Raw genomic sequence first — 23,847 nt, forward strand, 5'->3', positions numbered from 1 at the left:
TTTCATCATAACAGTATTTACTGAGCTCAGTCTATTCAAAGTTGATTTTGTAGTTTTTTGAGGCACACAAAATAGTACTCCAAATAGAAATCACAGAGGTTTACAGATAAAAAGAAGTGTCATTGAGCAGCTCACATTTTGGAAATACGTCAGTTTTGGTGTGAAAGATTACAAAGGAAAATCAACAGACTTTGAATTGATAGATTAATGGGGGACCATAGAAAAAGTGTTAATGTAGATACTTCATAGTCTCTCTGCAACAGCCCTGAAAAATAATAAATTACGTTACTGAGGACCAGCAGTAAGGCTGTGTCATAGGCTAAATTCCCAGGGTACTAAACGAATTGTGGCGTTCATCAGTGTTGTTTTGTTCCTGTTTTCTTCTTCTTTGTGGAGTCTCCTTATGGAAGCGTGCAGTAATTCAAAGAACAAGTACGAAGCTAATTCTTCTCTTTTCAGCTTATAATGAAGTATTTTGAATCAGGAACTGGAGCTTAAGAATCAAGTGTATTCTGTAAATCACAAATGAAATAGTATGTTTATGTTCCATGGTTTTGGATAGAATTCTTTTGGGCTTAGAATTAGTTCAGATTTGTATCTTACAACATGTGACCTCTTCTATAAATGTGTTAGGAGTAGATTAGATTTATTCCTGAGCATCTGAGTGAAACAGGCCACACTTCCTCCTCAGGCTTCAGGAATCTTCTTTTTTCAGACATCAGCTAATACCCTGTGAGACCAAAGATGTATGTAGCTGGCATCTTCTGTCCAGCAGCACTCAGTTGCTGAGGGTTTGGAAAAGAAAAAACAAACAGCAAGGAGAGAGCAAGCACCCAGTGCTACCTCCCCAACATGCCCTGCAGGCTGCCTTCCAGCAGCCCATAGCTAAGCAATTCCTTCAGTGAAAAGCATTGTCTTTGTGGTGAGTAACTGGTGGTGGAATTTTTTTCCATAGATGTGTATAGCTGCTTTTTGTAGCTGTATGGCCTTTGGCTGTGAAAGTGGATTTCAGAGTTTTAACTACTGTGTGTGGGGAAAAAATAATTACCTCCTTTTATTTGTTTTGAATGCACTGGCTCACTCCTGGTGCTTTCTCATTCTTGTCTTTGTTACAAGAAACAATGAATAATCTTTTTTAATTACTGTTCTTACCTGTGCCACTTATTATTTGATGGCTGTGTATCCTATACCCCTGCAACTGTCTCTTCTACAAGTCAAGGAGTTTTAGGGTATTTAGTCCCAGGATTGCTGTTCTTTAAACTTTTTTGTCATTTTACCCAAGGATGTTCAATCTTGCAACTGCATGATCATTGATGTAAGAGTGGGTTTTGGATAGTAATATCTTGAAATGGGTACCACTGCTGGGACCACAAGAATAAATGCCTCATCCCTGGCAGTGTTAAAGGCCAGGCTGGATGGGGCTTGGAGCAACCTGCTGTAGTGGAAGGTGTCCCTGCCTGTGGCAGCGGTTGGAACTGGATAAGCTTTAAGGTCCCTTCCAACTCAAACCATTGTAAGAGTATCTTCTTTGTGGCTCTTTGAAACAGTTACACATGTTCTTGGGAAAATTTAATTAATTTTTATTAAGAATGTTGTCAATTTTAAGATTTATACAATAAGCTGTTTGAATGTGTCTTCTGACCTCATACATATGCCAAGTAGTTTTGCTGGAGCACTTCTGCAGGAAGAAACTAGTATTCTAGGACCTGAATGTTTCAGGAAAAGAAGTGCTGACATATATTAACTACAGTGAGAGAACACTGGAGACTTTTTTTGTTGGCTGTGGGCATGTAATAATTTTATTTCCATTTTGAAACAGTGCTCATTGTTTTAAGAATGATGTATGAAAGGATGGTTTTGTATGAGAGGGTATTGGAGTTTATGGAGAAGTAGACTTTTCTAATCTGCTTATATGGAGGACTGCTAAAGAAAAAAAATGCTTAACCAAGTCTTCCTGGAGTCAATTTGCTAACTACTTAATACACTTTTAAGGACCTGTTTGCTTGCAGTGTTTTATTCATGTTTTAATAGAGTTCTCTATTATTAATTTCAAATATTTTCAATTAAGGAAGAAGTGCAGCCCTCTGGGTAATATTGCAAGCATGCAGATAGCTGGCAATTAAAGTTTTCTGCACATGTAACTACACTCACACAATCCTGAGTAAATTGTTTGAACCTAGAAGAATGCAAATGTCATTATATATAAAAAAAAACTTTCCAAAATGTTTTGTCAATCTAGTGACAGTGTTAAGCATTTAATAAAAATACTTTATCAGAAGGGGAGGATATGCAGAAAGAGAAGATAAGCTTTTAATTACTAAATGAAATATTAATTTTAGGCAAATTTACGAGTATTGCAAAATTAATTCTTACATCAGAAGTTTCTCCTAAATTACAGAGTGAACTTTACTTCAAATTTTATTTTCAAATGTTCTCTTTGAAAATTGCCTGAGACAATACAAGATCTGTGAGGAGGCTGTTCTGTAGTGGGCATCTCAAGCTACAAAATAAGTAGTCCAAACTATTTCTCCTTTCTTACAAAGAGTTTATTGTACGTGATGTTTAGCACAGAAAACTGATAGGACATCTATTCTCCTTTCTGAATGTGGTGTTTCTAGAGTGAGACCGTAACATGTAAAGAAAGCAGGATGGCAACTTGAAATAAGCTTGGGGAGGGAGGAACAAATGTTTTGAATTGTTTTGTAGAACTTCCAAAAATCTATAGAATCATAGAATAGTTAGGGTTGGAAAGGACCTTAGGGTCATTTAGTTCTAACCCCCTTGCCATGGGAGGCATCTTTCTTCATAGCTGTAAAAGAAAAGAGAAGCAGGCTTGGGCAATGTGTTTTTTTAATTGAAATGAGAAGGAGAAAAAATGTTATTTCAATGCTTAGTGATTTTATTTTTCATAGCACTGGCTCATGCTGCCATTTTAATGCTGCATGCCAGTTGCTTCATATATGAGGCAAGAAAGATAAGCTGAAGCTTCTCTTATAATAATCAAATAAATGCAGGGGGCACCTATATAAGAAAATAAATAGGACTTCAGCATCTTCAGTAAGATCAATAAAAGCTATAGCAGCTGTAGATCTGGTAGAATACTAATACAACAAAGCAGTCTTTCCAGTGTAGCATAGCAAGCTTCATATGAGGTGAACAAATAACGAATAGTAACTGAGCTAATAACTTACATTCAGTAAGGGTCTAGGCAAAACATCCTGTATTATTTTAGAATAAAAATGGTAGTAATAATGTATTCAGGAATGAAGCCTGGACCTCAAAAGCCACAGATACAAAAGGGATGGCAGCTGTGCTGACAGCTTCTGTCATCACCTTATACCTTGTACAAAGTGGCAGACTACATATATGGGTGCCAAAAAGTAGCCTCTGAGTTCTTGAGGGTATTTTTCTAGTGAAAGTGAGCACTTTGCATGTGAAATACTAAGCCATGTATGTAAAAATCTAGGACATATGCATGCCTTATTGCACTGGTTCATTAAAATAAGAAGAATCAGTGTCCAGTGTCTTAACATCTTCTGTGGGCCGTATACATCATACCTCTGTGGAGCTGAATCATAGAATCATAGAAACATAGAATCGTTAGGGTTTGAAAGGACCTTAAGATCATCTGGTTCCAACCCCCCTGGCGTGGGCAGGGACACCTTATGCTAAATCATATCACCCAAGGCCTCTTCCAACCTGGCCTTGAACACTGCCAGGGATGGAGCATTCACAACCTCCCTGGGCAACCCATTCCAGTGCCTCACCACCCTAACAGGAAAGAATTTCCTTCTTATATCCAATCTAAACTTCCCCTGTTTAAGTTTTAACCCGTTACCCCTTGTCCTGTCACTACAGTCTTTAATGAAGAGTCCCTCCCCAGCATCCCTATAGGCCCCCTTCAGATATTGGAAGGCTGCTATAAGGTCTCCACGCAGCCTTCTCTTCTCCAGGCTGAACAGCCCCAACTTCCTCAGCCTGTCTTCTACGGGAGGTGCTCCAGTCCCCTGATCATCCTCGTGGCCCTTCTCTGGACTTGTTCCAACAGTTCCATGTCCTTTTTATGTTGAGGACACCAGAACTGCACACAATGCTCCAGGTGAGGTCTCACAAGAGCAGAGTAGAGGGGCAGGATCACCTCCTTCGACCTGCTGGTCACACTCCTTTTAATGCAGCCACGATACGGTTGGCTTTCTGGGCTGCAAGCGCATGCTGCCGGATCATGTTCATTTTCTCACGGACCAGCACTCCCAAGTCCTTCTCCGCAGGGCTGCTTTGAATGTCTTCTTTGCCCAACCTGTAGCTGTGCCTGGGATTGCTCCGACCCAGGTGTAGGACCTTGCACTTGGCATGGTTAAACTTCATGAGGTTGGCATCAGCCCACCTCACAAGCGTGTCATGGTCCCTCTGGATGGCATTCCTTCCCTCCAGGGTATCAACCGAACCACACAGCTTGGTGTCATCGGCAAACTTGCTGAGGGCGCACTCAATCCCACTGTCCATGTCACCGACAAAGATGTGGAACAAGACCGGTCCCAACACCGATCCCTGAGGGACGCCACTCGTTACTGGTCTCCAGCCGGACATTGAGCCATTGACCACAACTCTTTGTGTGCGGCCAGCCAGCCAGTTCTTTATCCACCGAGTGGTCCATCCATCAAATTGATGTCGCTCCAATTTAGAGACAAGGATGTCGTGTGGGACAGTGTCGAACGCTTTGCACAAGTCCAGATAGATGACATCAACTGCTCTACCCTTGTCCATTAATTCTGTAGCCCCACCATAGAAGGCCACCAAATTGGTCAGGCAGGATTTCCCCTTAGTGAAGCCATGCTGGCTGTCCCCAAGCACCTTGTTGTTTTTCATGTGCCTTAGCATGCCATCCAGGAGAATCTGCTCCAAGATTTTGCCAGGCACAGAGGTGAGACTGACTGGTCTGTAATTCCCCGGGTCATCCGTTTTCCCCTTCTTGAAAATGGGGGTTATATTTCCCTTTTTCCAGTCATCGGGAACTTCACCTGACTGCCATGATTTCTCAAATATGATGGCCAGCGGCTTCGCAACTTCATTTGCCAGCTCCTTCAGGACCCGTGGATGGACCTCATCAGGTCCCATGGACTTGTGCACATTCAGATTTTTAAGATGGTCTTGAATCAGTTCCTCTCCTACAGTGGGCGCAAGGTCTTCATTCTCACAGTCCCTGCATCTGCCTTCCAAGACTTGGAATTGAGCCTGTACAATATCTTATTAATCACTCACACATATCCGTGAGTGTTTTGAAAAAAAATGTCCTGTTTGTGTGGTACCGTAATGTTATGGTTTAAACCCAGCCACGCAGCTTGCTCACTCACTCCCCTCTTTCTTGCCCTCCCCCCACTCCCAGAGGGATGGGGAGGAGAATCAAAAGAATGCAACTCACATGGGTTGAGATAAGAACAGTCCAGTAACTAAGGTATAACACAAATCACTATTGCTACCACCAATAATAATAATGATAAAGGAAATCACAAGGGAAGAGAATACAACACCTCAGCACCATCCGACCGATAACTCGCCACCCCAGCCTGACCGAGCACCGACCCGTACCAAGTCCAACCCCACAGTCCACTAGCCCTTCCGGCTAACTCTCAGTTACATCCTCGGCATGACGTGCTGTGGTATGGAATACCTCTTTGGTCAGTTCGGGTCAGGTGTCCTGTCTCTGCTTCCTCCCGGCTTACCCTCCTCCCTGGCAGAGCATGAGGCTCAGAAAGTCCTTGGTCAGTCTAAACATTTGAGCAGCAACTAAAACCATCGGTGTTATCAGCGCTGTTCCCAGGCCAAAAGTCAAAAACATAGCACTGCACCAGCTACTAAGAAGGAGAAAAATGACTGCTACTGCTGAACCCAGGACACATAACCTGAAGGTATTAAATGTTGCTGTACTGTTTATTTTAAAGTTATTTAGTTTAGTTTATACACTAGCAAGTTGCCAAAATAACTTTTAAAATTTAGTGCTGACATGTGTTGCTTTCCAGAGAAATTTTATGCTGTACTGACAAATAACTAAATGTTATGTTGCTGGTGTTTATGGTGCTATGATAACTGTGTGATCGGGTTTATTTCAAGATTTTCATTTGATGCTTAAGCATAGCTGCTGGGTTTTTGAACTTCTGAAATCCTGCTTTTATCTTCTGTTTGTAATTGCAGTAGAACAGCAACTTCACCAAACACCCAGGATCCAGACTGTAGTCCATAACAGTGTTTGTGTTCTTCCTTCTGTAATTACATCTGAATATGTTTGATCTTCATAGCTGAGCAGGAATCTGTTAACTAATCTTTTCTAGTAAACATGTTTTAGTGTTGTAGCTTCTAGAAGATTCCCCACGAGATTCTCCAGTGTATTTCTTTCATTCCCATATTCTGTTCAGTGAGCCTGTCTATATTGTTGACTACTCCATTTTATTTCACAGGAGTATGACTGGGAAAACTACCAGTCAAATGGACTCAGTTCATCTGAACTACAGATGCTGGCTAGCATGAAGAGACAGCAAAGTGAAGAATCAGGGGATACTGGGATCTCCCATGGGCTGAGTGCATCACAGATGAATAACTGCAATGTTAGCCTAAGTACAAGCAGTGAAGATACAGCATCCTGGAACTCTTGTTTCCCACCTGTAAGTCTAACGCCACAGTATTTCCTCTATAGTTTCTGTCAATTCTGAGACTCAAGAATCTTGAATATCAAAATGTGTTTGAGTAGCTTTGAAATTTAAGATACCACTACCAAACGTTTTTAGAATAAGTAAATAAGTAAATAAGTAAAACCTGCAACCAAAACACATGCACTTCCAGCAGGTCCTGTAGTACCACCATGGACAAAGAGCAAATCTAATACATATAATCATAGAATGGTGTGGGTTGGAAGCGACCTTCAAGATCATCTAGTTCCAACCCCCTGTCACGGGCAGGGACACCTTCCACTAGACCAGGTTGCTCAAAGCCCCATCCAACCCAGCCTTGAACACTTTCAGGAATGGGGCATCCACATCTTCTCTGGGCAGCCTGTTCCAGTGTCTCACCACCCTCATTCGGATGAACTTCTTCCTAACACCTAATCTAAATCTTCCCTCTTTTAGTTTAAAGCCATTACCCCTTTTCCTATCACTACATTGGCCTTTTAAAAAGTCAAAGAAACCTCAATTAAATTACTTCTGTAGTCCCACTGAATGCTTACAGGTTAACATTACTTGCTTACTTGTATGTATTTTTTAAATACTAAACCAGATTAAATGATATCACCAGGTTTAAGTAGAAAATCTGCGGAAGAACAAAGAGCAGAAGCCAAATCTTATGACTCTAAAAAACAACCTTTTTAGACATGTTAAAATGATCATGCTGCCCATTCCTATCTTAGATAGTTGTCCTGGTTTTGTCTGAAATATATTAATTTTCTGCATAGCAGCTGGTATGTATTCCTTTCTTGAATCCTGAGTAATCATGTAGGCTGTGCAGCTTGTAAAGTAGTGGCTGGCAACCTGCAAACCTGCAGGTATGTGGTATAGTACCTAAAGATATTTCCAAAATGAGTGAAGCCCAGATATACCAGTCAGCAACTACATTACAGTGTGAGTAATGGAAGATAATTCCTTCTCATGATGATAAAGTCTTATGACTGAAAAGGTAACTGTTGAAAGCACTGAAGGAGAAGAACAGCAGCAAAAAGCTGCAGTAGTTCTGAGCTTTTACTGTCTGATCCTTCTGTATTTCACACCTTGTATCCTTATTTGTCCTGGTACAAGCTGCACTATGTGACAGAGTATTGTTACAAGAAGCAGAATATTTGTTACAGTCCACTGAAGAGTACTGAATGTATGAAATCACAGAACAACATTTCAGCTCCTATATAAAGGTGCTTGCAGGACCTGCTGTAAAACTAGATAACCCCATTCTCCATTTATATCTCAGCAATATAGTTCTTATTCTACTATAGGTGAAACAATAATAAACACTGAATGTGGCTTAAGTAAAGCACACTACACAACTCTCAGAGGACAATCCGATGTTAGAAGAGTAAACACTGCTGTGTTGACCCAATATAAACTGTTGCAGAGTAATTGCTCTAAAGTTTTAGGTGCAAATTACCTTCAGGGATCTGCAGGGACCAAATGGAGGCCTGTATAGCAGCTGTCTTCCATAGTGAATGATCAACACAGCATAGGAACTTTATGGTACACTGGTAAATGAAAGTTTCAAATGAGGTGTATTGCTAAGTAAGTAATTGTACAAATAAGAACTTGCTGTACAGAGTAATGTTTTGCAGGATATTAAGGAAAGATTAGTTGGTTTGAACTATTTGAGATCTGTCAACATTATACATTTAGTTGTAGTTTCATTATTTCCAATATGTTTTCTTAGTACTTACTAATAGACTCCAACATGGTATGAATCTGCAAGACTGGGCCAATGGAACTCAAATAGAGACTAGGACTCTCATCAGGTTTTGGGTGGTTTAATTATAAGGAAATAGATAAGAATATGTAGACATGTCAGGTTTGGTTAATACAAATTAGATTACTAAACCAAAATGGACTTTTAAGATGAAATGTACTGCTGCAGTATTCAGTGAAGCATAATGTGATTGCAAAGACAGTTCTTTGATCTTACTGTCTTGATCATGTTCTGTAGCTTCAGACTAATAGCATCAGTCTAAAAAAGAGCTTAGGTATAATAATTTAGTAATTTAATTTGTAATTTAATATAGCTGTAGTTTTTCATAGTAGTCCTTTGTAGCCATCTCTCTGTAGGTAAATCAAGTGCAAAAGGCAACATATTTGAGAAGTTTTTCAAATTTCATTCAGTTGACTGAAGTGTTGGTATGTCTTATACATGCAGCCTTGTCAGGCTTCTACTCTGTATTTTGCAAGGTGGGCACTGAGGTTTCACAATGTAATGTAGAACCTCCTTTCCAGGAAGAGATCATTTAGAAAGCAAACCTAATCTTTCTCAGATAAGGACTAACCACTTAGTTCCTTGCTACAACAAAGGCTGCTGAAATTCAGCTTCTGCAGTCTTCCCTACCTCGCTTTATGCAAAGGGACTCCCTGTACCAGTGCAGTGTTGGTTAGTCCACAGTACCTGTTGTGATTCACTTCATATTTTCCTTTCTGAGATAGCTGCCATGGCACCAGCTATTCGTAGATGTGGTATAGACACGTGGACATGCTATGGACCTGTGTGCTTAACACTCCTTGTTTTAACTCTGTTCCAGGATTTGGAAAACAGCAGAATATTCACGTGAGGGTGATAATTCATTTTCTAGACCTTTAGTATCTAAGAAGGTTATAAACAGGTTGTTTTTTTTTTAGGGAGGGTGATTATTTAATCACCCCAAGTTGTTCTAACACAGAAGCTTAGAAGAGCAGCTGGGAACATTTTTGGTATGTTGGTGTTAAATTTCAGTATATTTTGTTATGCTTACAACATTTCAGAAGACTTTGAGAATAGTGATGGTGATGCCATGTTCAAATGGATAGCTGAAACATAAATCTTAGAATAGAAAGAGATTAGGTTTTATGTCACTGATCTTTAGTGTAACTGTCACTTGAGTCAAGAGAATTTGCAAATGATCTAGCTTTCCAAATTCAGATGTACAAACTGCAGGAAAGTGTGTATATATAGTATATATCTAGCCATCTTCCAGGTGCACAGGCAAATGAGTTTAGCAGTGCAGTGTATAGAATAGAAATATTCCTGGTATTGTAGTTTGAGAAATTAAGGACAGCTTGAAATTCTTGTCACAATTAAACTTTCATGCTTACATATGTTTCCAGGTTGTGTCTTTCTGATTATTTAAGCCAGTAGTATCTACTGCTTTCTCTTATGTTCTTCAAAGATAAGTAAGGAATATTTTTATTCAAATTTTCATTCATTTTGTACATTTTTGTCTCTTAGTGGAATCTGTGGCAACAGCACCACCAGAAGACAGCTTTTTGTCTATCATCTTGAAATACCTGTGAAGTTCTGAAAGGCAGGGCAGGATATAATCATGTTAGATAGTGACCCTATGTATCAAAGTAATATTTTACATATATAAAGCACATTTTCACTGAGTTTATTTTTTCATCACTTGCCATTGCTACTCTGAGTTCCAGATTTATTGAAAATTCTCATGTTTCTGAGTCTAATGAGTCTAAGAAACCCATCTGAATGTAAAGATCAATCATATTGCTTAGTTGCAGTTAGAACAGATGTCCCTAAACAACTATAAAACAGATACACTGAAACTGGATATTTCATGCTATGAGAACTGAATATAGGCTGCTAGGAGAGCTGAATATAGGCTACCAGGAGAAATATAAGCTGTTTAGCAGCTGGTGTAAACTATGACAGCCAAAAGGAATAAACCAGCTTTCAATATTATACATTACCCAGCAGAGCTGTAAGTTATAAATATGAGAAACTTTTATTTTAAAATGGATTTACTTCAAAGAATAATTGTAAATCCTTGTAAAATGGGGGGAGGAAGGGGGAGAGCACATTTCCAAATCAGTAATATCTCCATGTAGAACTGAGTATTTGTAAAGACTTTGAGTGTGTCTTACCTGAATATTTTCTGAAATCTGAAGGTGTATGAAATTGCATGTTAGCTTTGCAACAATATGCAAGACAGAGGTCTGTATACTGCAGAGTATAATGTGAAGTTTAGACCCACCAATATACACATTAACCAAGAAAATTTGCCAAGCTGATAAAATATTTCTGCTTTGGTGCCTTGTTTTATTCTAGAGATCCAGTAAGACCTTCCTGTGCTGTCAGGGTATTTGCCTATTTAGCTTCTTGGATAGCTGTTTCCATACTTCAGAGACCACTTCAGATGTACAAGAACCATCCTGGAGATCATGTATAAGAGATTTCAGGATATCTTATTACATTTGGTCTCTGATTCTCAGCCAGAAATGCAAAAGAAAAGGAAGGTTCTCATAGATTGCTCATTGAAACATCTTGGAAGCTTGCCGTGGTTTAATGCTGCATTAGCAGACTCCAGCATGCATTCACTACTAAGACCTGTCTTTTGAGTAAGGAGTACTCACAGAAAAGAAAGATTACTTGTTCTTCAAGCAGCTTCCTAAGTATAAATTCAGTCCTGATTTGTGGAAGGTCTTCTGTTTTCCTTTACAATGGTTGAGAAAAGAAAGCCACTTCACATGGCAGTGGTTTGGCAGAACTGAAGTCTGACAGACAAGAGGAGTGATATTTAAACCCAGAATTATTCCAACTGAGAGCTCGGTCTGATGACCCCTGGAGGGGTCTGTTCACATCAAGTCAAGTTGCAAAACTGAGGCAGACTATTCCTTATTATGAAATGAGACTAGAAGTTACTTAGATATTCTGGTTCACAGACTGACTAGTTCACTTTCTGTTTCATTCTCAGTCTTCCGCTAGCCATCATTTGGGAATTGCACTACGCACCACCAGGCAGTGACTCATATTTGGCAGTAATTAGGATGTCATTCATCCTGTACATACATTTTACAACATCCCTCTGCACTTCCTGAAACCGTGAGAAGATACTCATTTTTATATTGATTTCTGTAAAAAAAGGCAATTGCTTTCATAGTGCTTAGTGTTTATTTTTAGCATTTCATGTACTAAGTCGTACAGGTCTTGTTAATGTATGCTTGTATTTTCACTTCTTTTGCACTTGCTTCAGTGATTCAGTTAGAGCTGCTTTTGAGGTGTGTGACAATGGGAGGGGGGTCTCTTCTGGAAGCCCCACAAATATACTGAGAGAAAATACATTTCTGAATGTTAGAATTCTTGAATTTTTGTACCAGTTCATGAATATGAATATGTCTCTAGACATATCAAGGATGAGGGGCTCATTAAGAGCAGCCAACATGGCTTTACCAAGGGGAAGTCATGTTTGACCAACCTTATAGCCTTCTATGAGCAAGTAACTAGGTGGATGGATTATGGTAGAGCAGTAGATGTGGTTTTTCTTGATTTCAGTAAGGCATTTGCTACTGTCTCCCACAGCATCCTCATAGATAAGCTAAGGAATTGTGTGCTTGATGATCAGGTAGTGAGGTGGATCAAGAACTGGTTGGAAGGAAGAAGGCAGAGAGTTGTGGTCAATGGGGCAGAATCTAGCTGGAGGTCTGTGACTAGTGGAGTCCCTCAGGGGTCGGTGCTGGGACCAGTGCTGTTTAATATTTTCATCAACCACCTGGGTGAGGGAACTGAATGTACCCTCAGCAAGTTTGCTGATGATACTGAACTGGGAGGAGTGGCTGACACACCAGAGGGCTGTGTTGCCATTCAGCGAGGCCTGGACAGGTTGGAGAGTTGGGTGGAGAGGAACTTGATGAAATTCAACAAGGGCAAGTGTAGAGTCTTGCATCTGGGGAAGAACAACCCCATGTACCAGTACAGGTTGGGGGCTGACCTGCTGGACAGTAGTGAAGGGGAAAGGGACCTGGGGGTCCTGGTGGACAGGAGGATGACCATAAGCCAGCAATGTGCCCCTGTGGCCAAGGCCAATGGCATCCTGGGGTGTATTAGAAGGGGGGTGGTTAGTAGGTCAAGAGATGTTCTCCTCCCCCTCTACTCTGCCTTGGTGAGGCTGCATCTGGAATACTGTGTGCAGTTCTGGGCCCCACAGTTCAAGAAGGACAGGGAATTGCTTGAAAGAGTCCGGCACAGAGCCACAAAGATGATTATGGGAATGGAACGTCTCTCTTATGAGGAGAGGCTGAGGGAGCTGGGTCTCTTTAGCTTGGAGAAGAGGAGACTGGGGGGTGACCTCATCAATGTTTACAAATATATAAAGGGTGAGTGTCAGGATGATGGAGCTAGCTTTTTTCAGTGATGTCCAGTGACAGGACAAGGCAATGGGTGTGAACTGGAGCATAGGAGGTTCCATGTGAACATCAGGAAAAATGTCTTTATTGTGAGAGTGACAGAGCGCTGGAACAGGTTGCCCAGGGGGGTTGTGGAGTCTCCTACGTTGGAGATATTCAAGGCCCGCCTGGACAAGTTTCTGTGTGATGTACTCTAGGTTACCCTGTTCTTGCAGGGGGGTTGGACTAGGTGATCTTTTGAGGTCCCTTCCAACCCTTGGGGTTCTGTGATTCTGTGAATATTGGTCTTCCAAATAACTTTTTAATGCCACAGACCAAAGGTAGTTTGAGAACTTTGGTGTGGGGAGTGAAGGCAATAAGATCTGCATGAAGAAGAGTTTGGGAATGAGCTCTGAGGCCTTAGTGCTTGACAAGCCCTGGGGCGATGAGTTGGGGCTTTGAAGGCCAGGGAACGTCAAAAAACAAGTCTTGGGGGGGATGGGCCAGGATGTAGTTGTGGTGGAAGTCTCAGTTGATGATGTGGGGGTTGTGAGAGGGTCTGCAGCATTGTGATTGGACTATTTACCTGGAGAATTTTACAGAGGCCAGTGAGATTGAATGTGGCATGCTTGTGCAGGTTCAGAAAGTACCAAACAAGGGGATAAAAAAGGCTTGATTGTAATAAAGCTGGATTTGAGTCTCCTCATCTACTTGAGTCCGTGTCGTGAAACGCCACACTTTGGGGCATATTCTTAACAATGAATAAGTAACATTTGAAGACTAGAAAATTATAATCTTTTGTATGAATGTTCACACAGTCCACATTACCTAGTCATAAATAGCTGAATCCAGGTATCAAGTTGACAGTGCCATAGGGAATCATTTCTGCTTCAGCAAATTTCATTTGGGACTGCTCAGGTTACTCTTACCGGTACTTCTGAGGAGAGATGAGCCAGGCCTGCCAGCCCTATTAGCTCTGCTTCAGTTTTGTCCCATCTTAAGAATGGTTGGTTCTGCACAGATCCTACTAAGAGTTCCTGCACCGTGCTTTCTATACACATACAGTCCAGATTTTCCTATCAGACAAGACTTTGCCACCCTCCCTCTCTGAAGCTTCCTGACTCAGCCCCAACACTCACAGGCAGTAGAGAAATGACCATGTGGTCAAGTCTTTAATTCATGTTTATTTCCAGCCAGGTAAGAATCATCTGTTATGTCGTACTTTTGCACAGTTAGAATCTGAATATCCGTTTTTAATTTCACAGGTAAGGAAAAAGGCCGTAAAATTCTAATATCAGAAGCTGCAAATGTGTATGCTCATAAAAGATCTCTTGCATACTTCTAAACATACTGAAAGGATATTTGCAGAGTCATTTTCTCACTTTTATGTTTTGCTTTCCATAGCCCACCAGTCAGGAGCATCACTATCAGAAAGAAATGAGCCCACTTTCTCACTCCAACCCGCGGTAAGATTCCATTTATAGCCTGGGCAGTAAGGACTTAGTTAGAGTATCCTGAATATTAAGTGTGACATTCTTTGAATTAACCTTAAATCACTTTAAGAGGGCTTTACTATTGCTCGTTTCAGTCATTATCTGCATTATGTCTGTGTTGTCCTGGAATGCAGAACTGAATTCCGCATGTTTTGGATGTACCACTGTGTATTTAATGTAACTGACACAAGCCTTGCTCCTACAGCTGCTTTGATGCATGATTCAGGAAATCTTCCTCATCTGACATACATCCGCTCTCATCTCTTTCTTTCTCCCTCACTCCCTCTCTGCTTTGAAGGCTTAGAAGTAGAATTCTGCACGTGACTGTAGGTGTCAGGGAATCCACTTGTTACAGAAGATTTTAATGTTATTTAGACGGGTTTTTTTTTTTTAATAGATAGCCCAGTCAGAAGAGGGTGTTACAACTCTGTGGAATAGTTCAAATTGATCCTGTGTGCAACATATTTTGGCTGTCAGGTTTTTAGCTTGTTCTGTTTTGTTTGTAATTAGCAAGAAAATCCCTGTGACTTTAATATGAGGCAAAATGAAGACAAGGGGAGAGGATGGCTAGGGAGAAATAATCAGATTGAGATGATCAAAATTAATTGTCCACTTCCAGGTGAAACCCTAACATCACTTTGTCAATTTTTTAACAGCCTGAACAAGAGGTGTACTTATTTTTAAAAGTAGAGTGATTTCACTTGGTGGTGTTAATGCTGATTTTGCTTGTCCACGTTTTGAATGGACAATGTATGTGTGTTGGGAGGGATAGGAGCAGATGACATTTCAGATACTTCTTTAGCTTTTATCAGTGGTATGAAGTGTTTTCTGACAGCACACTGCCAGTTAGTTCTGCAGAATAATACACGTTTTTCCTCGCACAGATGTTTTCAGTCACTTATTTCCCTTGCCATCCGTGTTTTTATGGATTTAAAATGTTCTTGTTAGATTTTATGAAGTGAACACTATGAAACTTGCCATGCAAGTTCTTCCAGATACGTCAGTTACTGCAACGTGCAGCCATAGGCTTCCTAGTACACACAATATATTACTTGAGTTAAAATACAATCCTGGATTCCCACCCCCTTGCACATGTAAATCCAAGTGTTTTATGTTGGTCTAGAAAAGCTCTCTGCCTTGGGTGTTGGTTATCACAACTATAGACACAACTATAGTCCTCAGAGTAAGGTTATGACGTACCTTGAGGCTGACACTTTGGACTCTGATTCCAGAATCAGTTTCATAATTCTGATGGCATTAGAATTGCCTGTATTTTAGTGCAAGGTATGTTGTTTGTCTCTTTCTGCCCATATATTGGTAGAGTCAAGTTTTATTAAGTTATTTTTATGCATGTGCTAAAGCAGTTTGGTACTCAGTGCATTTTATATAGGAAAAGGAGAATAAATATCATTATATGTAGAAATAAAGCTTTCCATCATGTCAAGTTAATGTGATCAACAATGAAAACCTGCATTTCCATGTAATGAAATTTAAAAGAGAATGGTATAAATTACAACTTAGTTCTCATGCTATTTTAGTCCAGCACACATGGTAGACTTTAATTTCTCTAGAAATCATTTGCGAGAAATTCAGGCAAAGTATTCGTAAAATACCTGACCTGCAAGTGCCTCATAAATTCAGTAGCCTTTGTGAACTGCCAGAAAAGCGTTATTGGGCTGTAAATACAGAAGATGACAAAATTATGGGATCAGTTTGCATCATGATATAAAAACTGGAGATGATGTGACTTGAATATCATTATTCACGTCATTACCTTTCATTTATAATGGAAAACTCTGTAATGTTTTTCACAGGGGGTGTGTACCTAAGCGAGAGCGAGATAATTAATTTTAATGATAATTTATAAGTTGGCTCCTAAACTGTTTTCAAAGCCAGTTTTAACAAGTCATGTATGAGCAAGTAGAAAATGTCTAAATCTTTGTAAGCTTACTACAATAGTGTAGAACAACACACAGAATATTTCAAAAACCCCATGTAGATGAGTAGCTATAAATACCATGGAATTAAGACAATTACTTGCTTCTGTGCACTTACTGAAACAACAAATAGTTTGTTGTAAGGAGTGATACAGAATTTGACAGGTCTAAAGTAACTTTAAAAAGTGTAATAGTGATATATTCTGGGAAATGAAAAGAGAGCAGTGTGGAAGCTATTGTCCAGTAAATGTAGCTTCTGTCCATGATAAGATAAAAGAACAAGCCAGGAAAGAAAGCACCTGTGAAGATAATAGAAATGCAGTCGATAAAAAGACCCAGCTAGACTAATTTTCCATTGGTTCTGCTGAGGAACGGTCATAAATCTGCTAAGAATACTGCTACTGCAATACAAATCATCTCCACATCATGCTGCTTTGCAAGGTGTAGAACCAGTTAATGAAAGGAGGCAGGCTGACTGCGGAGGCTACAGAGCCAGATGAGCAAGATGATGTGCAGCGTTTCAGGCCTTAGCTATGTACTTCCCACTGACTGATGAGCTGTATGGTCCTAGCTGAACTTCAGAATTGCTCTCTTCTCTCCAAATAGGAAGCTGTAATTATCTGTGTTACTTCTTCCTCCAGTGCAGGGACTGGAAATTGTGAATTCTTGCTTAGCAAGCATTTGTCCTCCTAAATAATTGTGTGTCATAGAAGGTTTGGAAGCTTCTTCAAAAGAAATGTTAAAAGAAAGTCAATATGCTAGAGGAATTTCAGCTATACTGAACTCTAAAATGTAGAGCTGCTCTCTGAAAAAGATCACTCGAGCCTAATCTCATGAATGATTTTCTCAACTTCTACAGATGCTTTCAAAAAAATGTATTTCTGATAAAAGCTGATTTTTCTGTCTTTGTGGTGTTTGGTTTCTTTTAATACATAGAAACCTGTCTGTGTAATCATTGCCTCACAAGATCCTCTCTTCGCATTCTACTTAACTCTTCCCAAGCTACCAAATAAAATGTATTCCTCTGAAGTTCTATCAGCTGTTCCCCAGTAACTACACAAGAAAGACACAAATATTTCAGCATTTCATTGGCCATCCTTTCACAAGAAGTTTATTTTACTTAAGTAATACTGTACAAAATGTACACAGCCAGATTTTCAGTTAGTTTTTCCCAGATCTTTAACTTTATTGTGGGCACAGAGCTGCATGGAAATGTGATACAATTCAGGATGTCATTTTGCCTAGATTTGTTTTATCTATTAAAAGTGCCACCACTGTGCTGTGGTTTAAGTCATTTGTAGCTCTGCAGTTGTGGATGTAATATAAAATTCCTTCTACCTATAATTAGCTTATATGGGCCCGCAGTCTTTGACAAATGGTTGATAGTCACTGTCCTCACTTCACATGGGCTTAGTACAGGCTGACTAAAGCAAGCTGCTTATCATTGTAACCTACATTTGTTACACTGGACTGATGAGGATGTCATCATTCTTCTTTCCTCTACAATCAAAGGAAAAACCCAACCCCAAAACAAAACCAACCTCAAAAAGAGCTAATTTTTCTTCTTTTTTTCTTTTTCGTAAAGGTCTCTCTCCAGTTATGATAAATGTTAAAGATTTGAGATTTATCATCACTAAAGAAAGGTTTCACTGATGTGGAGATGAAGTCTTTGAGGAGGACAGTAAATATAAACTTTTCAGAAAAAGGTGTTTTATCCTCACAAGAAAAGAGTAGTGCCCATATCCTTAATTACTGCTTTATCAAACAATGAGATTTTCCTTTCTGTTATAATGATACACATGCACAGTAGTTCAGATAATGTATCATGAAATGATAAATATGTTCCTTTAATTCTTTTCAAACGTTATTATTGTTAAACTTCTGGTATATTAGTTAAATATACCAAACACCCCTTTCTATGCATCTGACTGTTCCATTGATTTTTAGGAAGTAACTTGTTTCTTTAACTTTCAGAGTTTCTGCCAGAGAAGTCTTGTTTTAGAACCTATTGTTGCCATGAACAGTGCTATTACCATGGAACCTTAAATTTGGATAATATATCAATGATTTCAGCACAAAACTACATCCACTGCAAAGCCGCAAGTATTAAAAGTATGTTCAGCTTTGATACCACCATACTCTCATCCATCCCCAATGAAAACTAGATATTCCAATAGCTGCCTCATGTGGTGTTATACTGTTAAGAGATTTGGTAAAATTAAACTCCCCTATGGAATAGTGCAGTTAAGAGAAGGATGGGAGTGATAACATTTATTTTCGCTGCTGCAGAACTTCTCCAGCATGCATGCTGTGAAATTCAGAAACAAAAGGTCTTTGTTTCCTGTATTTCCAAGCAAAGGAGTAAATAGCAGAATAACTTAAAAGTTAAGCACATTTGAAGATTAAGTTTTGCAAACAAAGCATAGTTATTTTTATGATTCATTACAGGATCAAAGTCATACAGTTCCATTACTTCTGCAAAACAGAAAATGCTCCATTATGAAGTAGTATGAAATTACACAACTGTTGTGAAAATAAGTGAAGAACAATGTATCACAAAATGTACTTTGGTTTTTCATTGTGTTTGTTCAGTTACTTATCCACAAAATAGGTGCAATAGGTCTCCCAAGTCGTTAATCTGAATTAGTGAAGTTCTGCTGCATTTGTCAGGCTGTAATATGCATGAAAAGGGAACATGACAAAAGAAGCAAATGGCACAGGAAACATCTTGTTGGGAGGTTAATTTTTTTAATCACGATGGTGAAAAGCTTAGCTGCAGGCAGGTTGTTGAGAACCAAGTGGCTAACATATAAAAGCATGTTAAAATAACCCAAAATCTCTTTCCCTTGTATGGGAATCTGAGAACATGGAAACAGGGCAGCATATATGCTATGGGTTTGAATATAAAATGTAGCAAATGCTTTCAAACATTTTGCTGTTGCATCTATGTTAATGTAAGGTAGTTTATCTCCTTTTTTTTTTTTGCAGCTTCAGGATTTACTGAGATTTGCTTTTTTATTGGTTCCACTCTTTTTCTCAGTGTTTCTGGGCCATTCAAACAGAGTTGAATAATAAAAGATTTTAGATTCAGTAAGGCTGAGATGACCTTATAATTGCTAGAGACAGATGTACTGGCAGGACCTGAAATTTTATTTTGACACCATTTCAAATAATATTATTGCATTTTGTACATAACACAAAGACTTCTTACTATTAATAGCCTACATAATTCCTTGCTTCACTACTGAAACTGTTACTGAAGGGTTTATTTCTATGGAAATATTCCTATTAAAAAAAACCCACACTCCCATTATGCATAGATGATTAATATATTACAAAGCAGAATCCAAACAGGTGTATATAGGTAATCTGATTGAAGTTAATGAAGTTACACATATGCATGAAACTCAGCAGATATGTAAATAACTAAAAATTCAGATCTGCTAATCTAGAGGAGCCTAACAAGTTATGTACACTCCAAAAAAGATGTAGCAGGGAATAGGAGAGGGGTCTCACAGAACTAGGTGAATTTTTATTGATCTATCTAAGAAATGAGTTAGCTTCTGATAACCTTAAAAAGATATAATTAAAAATCCAAACAAGTGAGAAAAAGAGATCTTCATCTTAACTGAATTGATTATGTAGGCTGTACTGAACCATACTTTTGATGCCATCTGTCACTTTGCATTCAGTGGATAATGGTAAGGTATTACTTAATTACTCACTTTGAGCATCTGCAGCAGAATTTGCTTTATGTGGGGTTAACTGTTACTAATACAGCAGAAGGATGTGCTGAGATTTTTAAGTTGATAGCTGCATGAGATGTCAAGAATTACTCCTTTTTTCCTTAAAATATTTTTATACTCTTGATTCATACATTGGCATTCTCTGGCCCTCTGCAGAGATGGTCGAATTGTCCATTGTAAAGCATAATTCAGCAAATGTGTTCCTCTTATTGTCACTCAGGCACAAGCCAGTTATATTCATAAAGATTTACTAAGTAGTTTATGCAGTTAAAATCATCAGTTCTTTATTGATTGTATTTTTTAGATGTTTAATAGCTTGTCAATTCAATGTGTTCTTAATGGTACAAAACTGCTGTTGTTTTTTCATTCCCTGTTGTGATATAATGTAGCCCTTGCCCTGCTTTTTTTAAGTATACTGCCAGCCTGACTGAATAACTTGAATATTCCTTTTAATTCCTGTTTAGATTGTTGGGTGAAACCGTACTAAAACGTTGATGCATTTTAATTTTGTTAATAAGGTGGATTAAATGATCCCATTGATTTAAGTAATACAAATTAAATCTGATCCAAAAGAAATGTATTTAAGTATGCTATCTCAATTCAGGGCAATGTTACAAATCTTTATACTAAATGATTTGCCATTTTCTCAGTCCAGCCAGCAGGATAGACTAAAGCACAAAAATATCTGTAAAAAAATCAGAATGTCAAGGGTATTGGTTAAGATTTAAATCAAACCCCTCTAATTCTTTGGATTTCTGTTGATGTCAATACTTTAGATACATTGTCATTGAGAAGTGCTACTTAATAAGGCATCACTAATTTTCTCAACAGATTTTACTGATCAGTGCTGTTTTTTGCAAAATATAACATGCTGTCGTAAGACTGAAAATCATGTTCGTAAGTCCACAAGATTCTTTTGCTTCCCATCACATGCGGTATTTCAATATATGACCATTATTTAACAAGATTATCATAATATTACAAGACTTTATAGTATTTTAAATTCTGGTTTGATATAGAGAAAAGCTTGCCGAATAATGAAGAATTTTAGTGAAAGCATTAAAGGTTCATGGTACTTTGAATGTGTGTGGAAGCTATTCTAAGGCTTCATACAATGCAGCTTACAATGTGAAAAGACAATACCTGGGCATTCCACATTGCTATCAGGAAAGCTGTGGATAGTTTATTGCCCATTGATTATATTGATTACAGCTGGAGGCTTTGATAGCTTAAAGGGAGGGAGTGAGTTTAATGAGTCAGAATATGTGATTAGCTTTGCTGGTTTAAGGAGATAAACAGCTTCTTCAGGAAGTTCTCAAAACCAGTATTCTTTATTCAGTCAGTATAAAACTGCCATAAATGGGAATGCAGGCCACAGTTCTCAGGACATTGCCTGTTGTCCCCGTGCTGGGCTCTACTTTTAGGCAAGGTCTGCTAGATTACACCATCTATCAGAATTATCAATGTAAGACCACTTCTCAGAAGTTTATCAGTCAAGTGCCAGTGTTTACTGTGTACTGCAGTGTGGCCGAGAATATTTCAGCACACATGAGATTAAGTTTTGTTCTGGGGGTTTTTATCTCAAGATTTTAGGAGAAGTTGATTTAGACATTGGTATCCAATTTGTGGAAGTAATAACCTAGTTTTAATGCAAATTGTGTAATATGTTTCCATCTTAAACGTAATGCTAAGTCAACAATGAATCCCTAATACTGTAGTGTTTTGATTGCTTCTCTTGGTGGGAGGGGTTTGAATAGCAAAGCTATTAGATTTTTTTTGACATTTGAGGGAAAAAAACCATGAACTGAATCTAGACTGTCTCATAGATAACACTAAACTAAAAGCTGTAGTGAATTTGGAAGAAAGGGTAGCTTGGGAAGCAGAGATTAGTGCTAGCAGTTCTTCCTTACCTTCTCTAAAATTGCCTCAGTTTCTCCAAGACATTGCCATTGCTGATGTTAATGTTTCGGTGCAATTGTAGAGAATCAGATAAGTGATAATGCTTCGTGCTCTCTGACCACGTGCTATGAGCTTGGTCAGATTCTAGTGTTAGGTTTATGTTTGCTGATTCTGAGGCAGCACAAACCACACATGCCAGTGGAAGAAATGGAAAATATATTCTACCATGCCACTGGATATCAAAGCATGCATTTAACTGTTACTTCTAAAAACTTTGGAAGCTTTGGTGTGAACAAAGAGTCTTTGGCCATATTCCGGGAATGCAGGTATGGCGAGCAGTGCCAGAGAGAGCTAATAATGAGATGTCTAGGCAAGCATATTGCTGTGTGGAGTATTTGTACCAGTTCTCAGGTATTAGCTGAACAGCAGAAGAGAAGGATTGGTTGTGAAGTTGACCATATATGTGAAAAGAATATGCTGGTGTAAAAAAATACTGAAGTATGTTTTTTACCTATTGAAATGATGGAAAATTCAGTATCTCTTCCTTTAAATCTGCTATGCTACTTGCTGTATTTCTACACCAGCAGTTCTGTTTCCTGAGGCAGAAGGTAAGTTTTTTCCATTTTGACTGCAAACAGATTGGTGGTTGTCCCCCTGTTCACTCCAGATTATGCCTGTATGCCAGCAGGAGATAATAACAAGTCCAGAAGTAGCAGAAAAACTAACATAAAAGTTGTCATATTTTAGCAATTATAACACATGGCTGAGCCTTGACAGATTCCTTTGTCAGAAGCAAATCTTACATGAGATCATCAAGGCTTTTCAGAAAGGAGAAGTACGTTACCTCTTTAGTGGGTGTAGGACAGTTGAGTTGAGACAATTACAGTCCACCAATGTAAAGAAACCTGTCAAGCTTTGGAACAACTCATGCCTTCTAGAAGAAGCCATGGATGTTGAAGTTACCTCCTCAGCTGTGGCTGATCTCCTTGGCCTCCAGCTTCGCATGTGTAATCTATTTGTATCAGCTGTTGGAACAGCCATGGCCAGATGTAAGTCAAAGCAGCCCCAATTTAAGTTTAATTTACTCTGTAGAGCTGCACTGTTCCCACCAGCATGAAGCAAACATAAAGGAATTTAAAGAGCCCTTTTCCTTTCCATTCTGCTTGTCTTGTAGTTGAAATAGGTTGGTCAACAAAGAAGGACCTGGTTTGATCAAAATGAGATGATTGATTGAGGTCCCTTGAATTCTATGCTTAAGTATTAATTTGCAAATATTTAGTCTAGTTAATGGTTATATGAAAGCCTGAATGCGTTATAGCTCTTTACTGCTGATGAGGAGAGATGGGAACTTAAGGAAGCATCAGCTATGTACAGTGTACAGAGACTGGTTTCATATATGAAAAGAATTACAAGACGTGGTATGAGTTCCTTCAGTGAAAAAATCTGCAGTTACAGTAATAATAACAATAAAAACTGTTCTGTTTCCCTTTGAGCTGTAGCAAACACAGACTATCATAAAACAGTGTATGTGAAATGAACATTGAACTTTGCATGAATGTGTGATTACGTGAAAATCATTTTTAAAAGCTGTCACAAAATAGTGTTGAGGAGAGACATAAATTGCCTATTAAACTGAACAGGTGAAGAAGGTCCATACTCCCTCATCTATGATAAAGATCTCATAAAGCTTTTTTCTCTACAGAATCAAAATATATGTGTGACAGCTGAGATGAATCCTCTATATGGCCTTGTCAGTAGCTAAAATCATCTTATGCTTGATAACAGCTTTTTTATTTATAGCGTATAGTATTTTATAACAATATAGATATGTTATAAGCACTTTATAGTGTAGTTACCTAGCAAAGCTTTTTTTCCAATATCAAGAATACTGTCAGCAATAACATCCTGACTCAATCCAGTGTTTCCTTCTGAAAAACACTAGCAAACTGGT

At 38.8% G+C, this 23,847-nt stretch overlaps 1 protein-coding gene across 1 annotated transcript in view; it reads left to right on the forward strand.

The window, feature by feature from the left end:
• Window positions 1-23,847, forward strand: part of CFAP20DC (CFAP20 domain containing) — a 64,881-nt gene that overhangs the window by 40,095 nt on the left and 939 nt on the right. Inside the window, 2 exon segments of the mRNA XM_061472839.1 lie at window positions 6,453-6,656; window positions 14,226-14,287. Coding sequence (XP_061328823.1) covers window positions 6,453-6,656; window positions 14,226-14,287 — 266 coding nt within the window.

Source organism: Pezoporus flaviventris, unplaced genomic scaffold (assembly GCF_033815535.1).
Source record: "Pezoporus flaviventris isolate CSIRO_AGI_PZ_B2104156 unplaced genomic scaffold, CSIRO_AGI_Pfla_v1 ptg000073l, whole genome shotgun sequence".
Taxonomy (NCBI): Eukaryota; Metazoa; Chordata; class Aves; order Psittaciformes; family Psittacidae; genus Pezoporus; species Pezoporus flaviventris.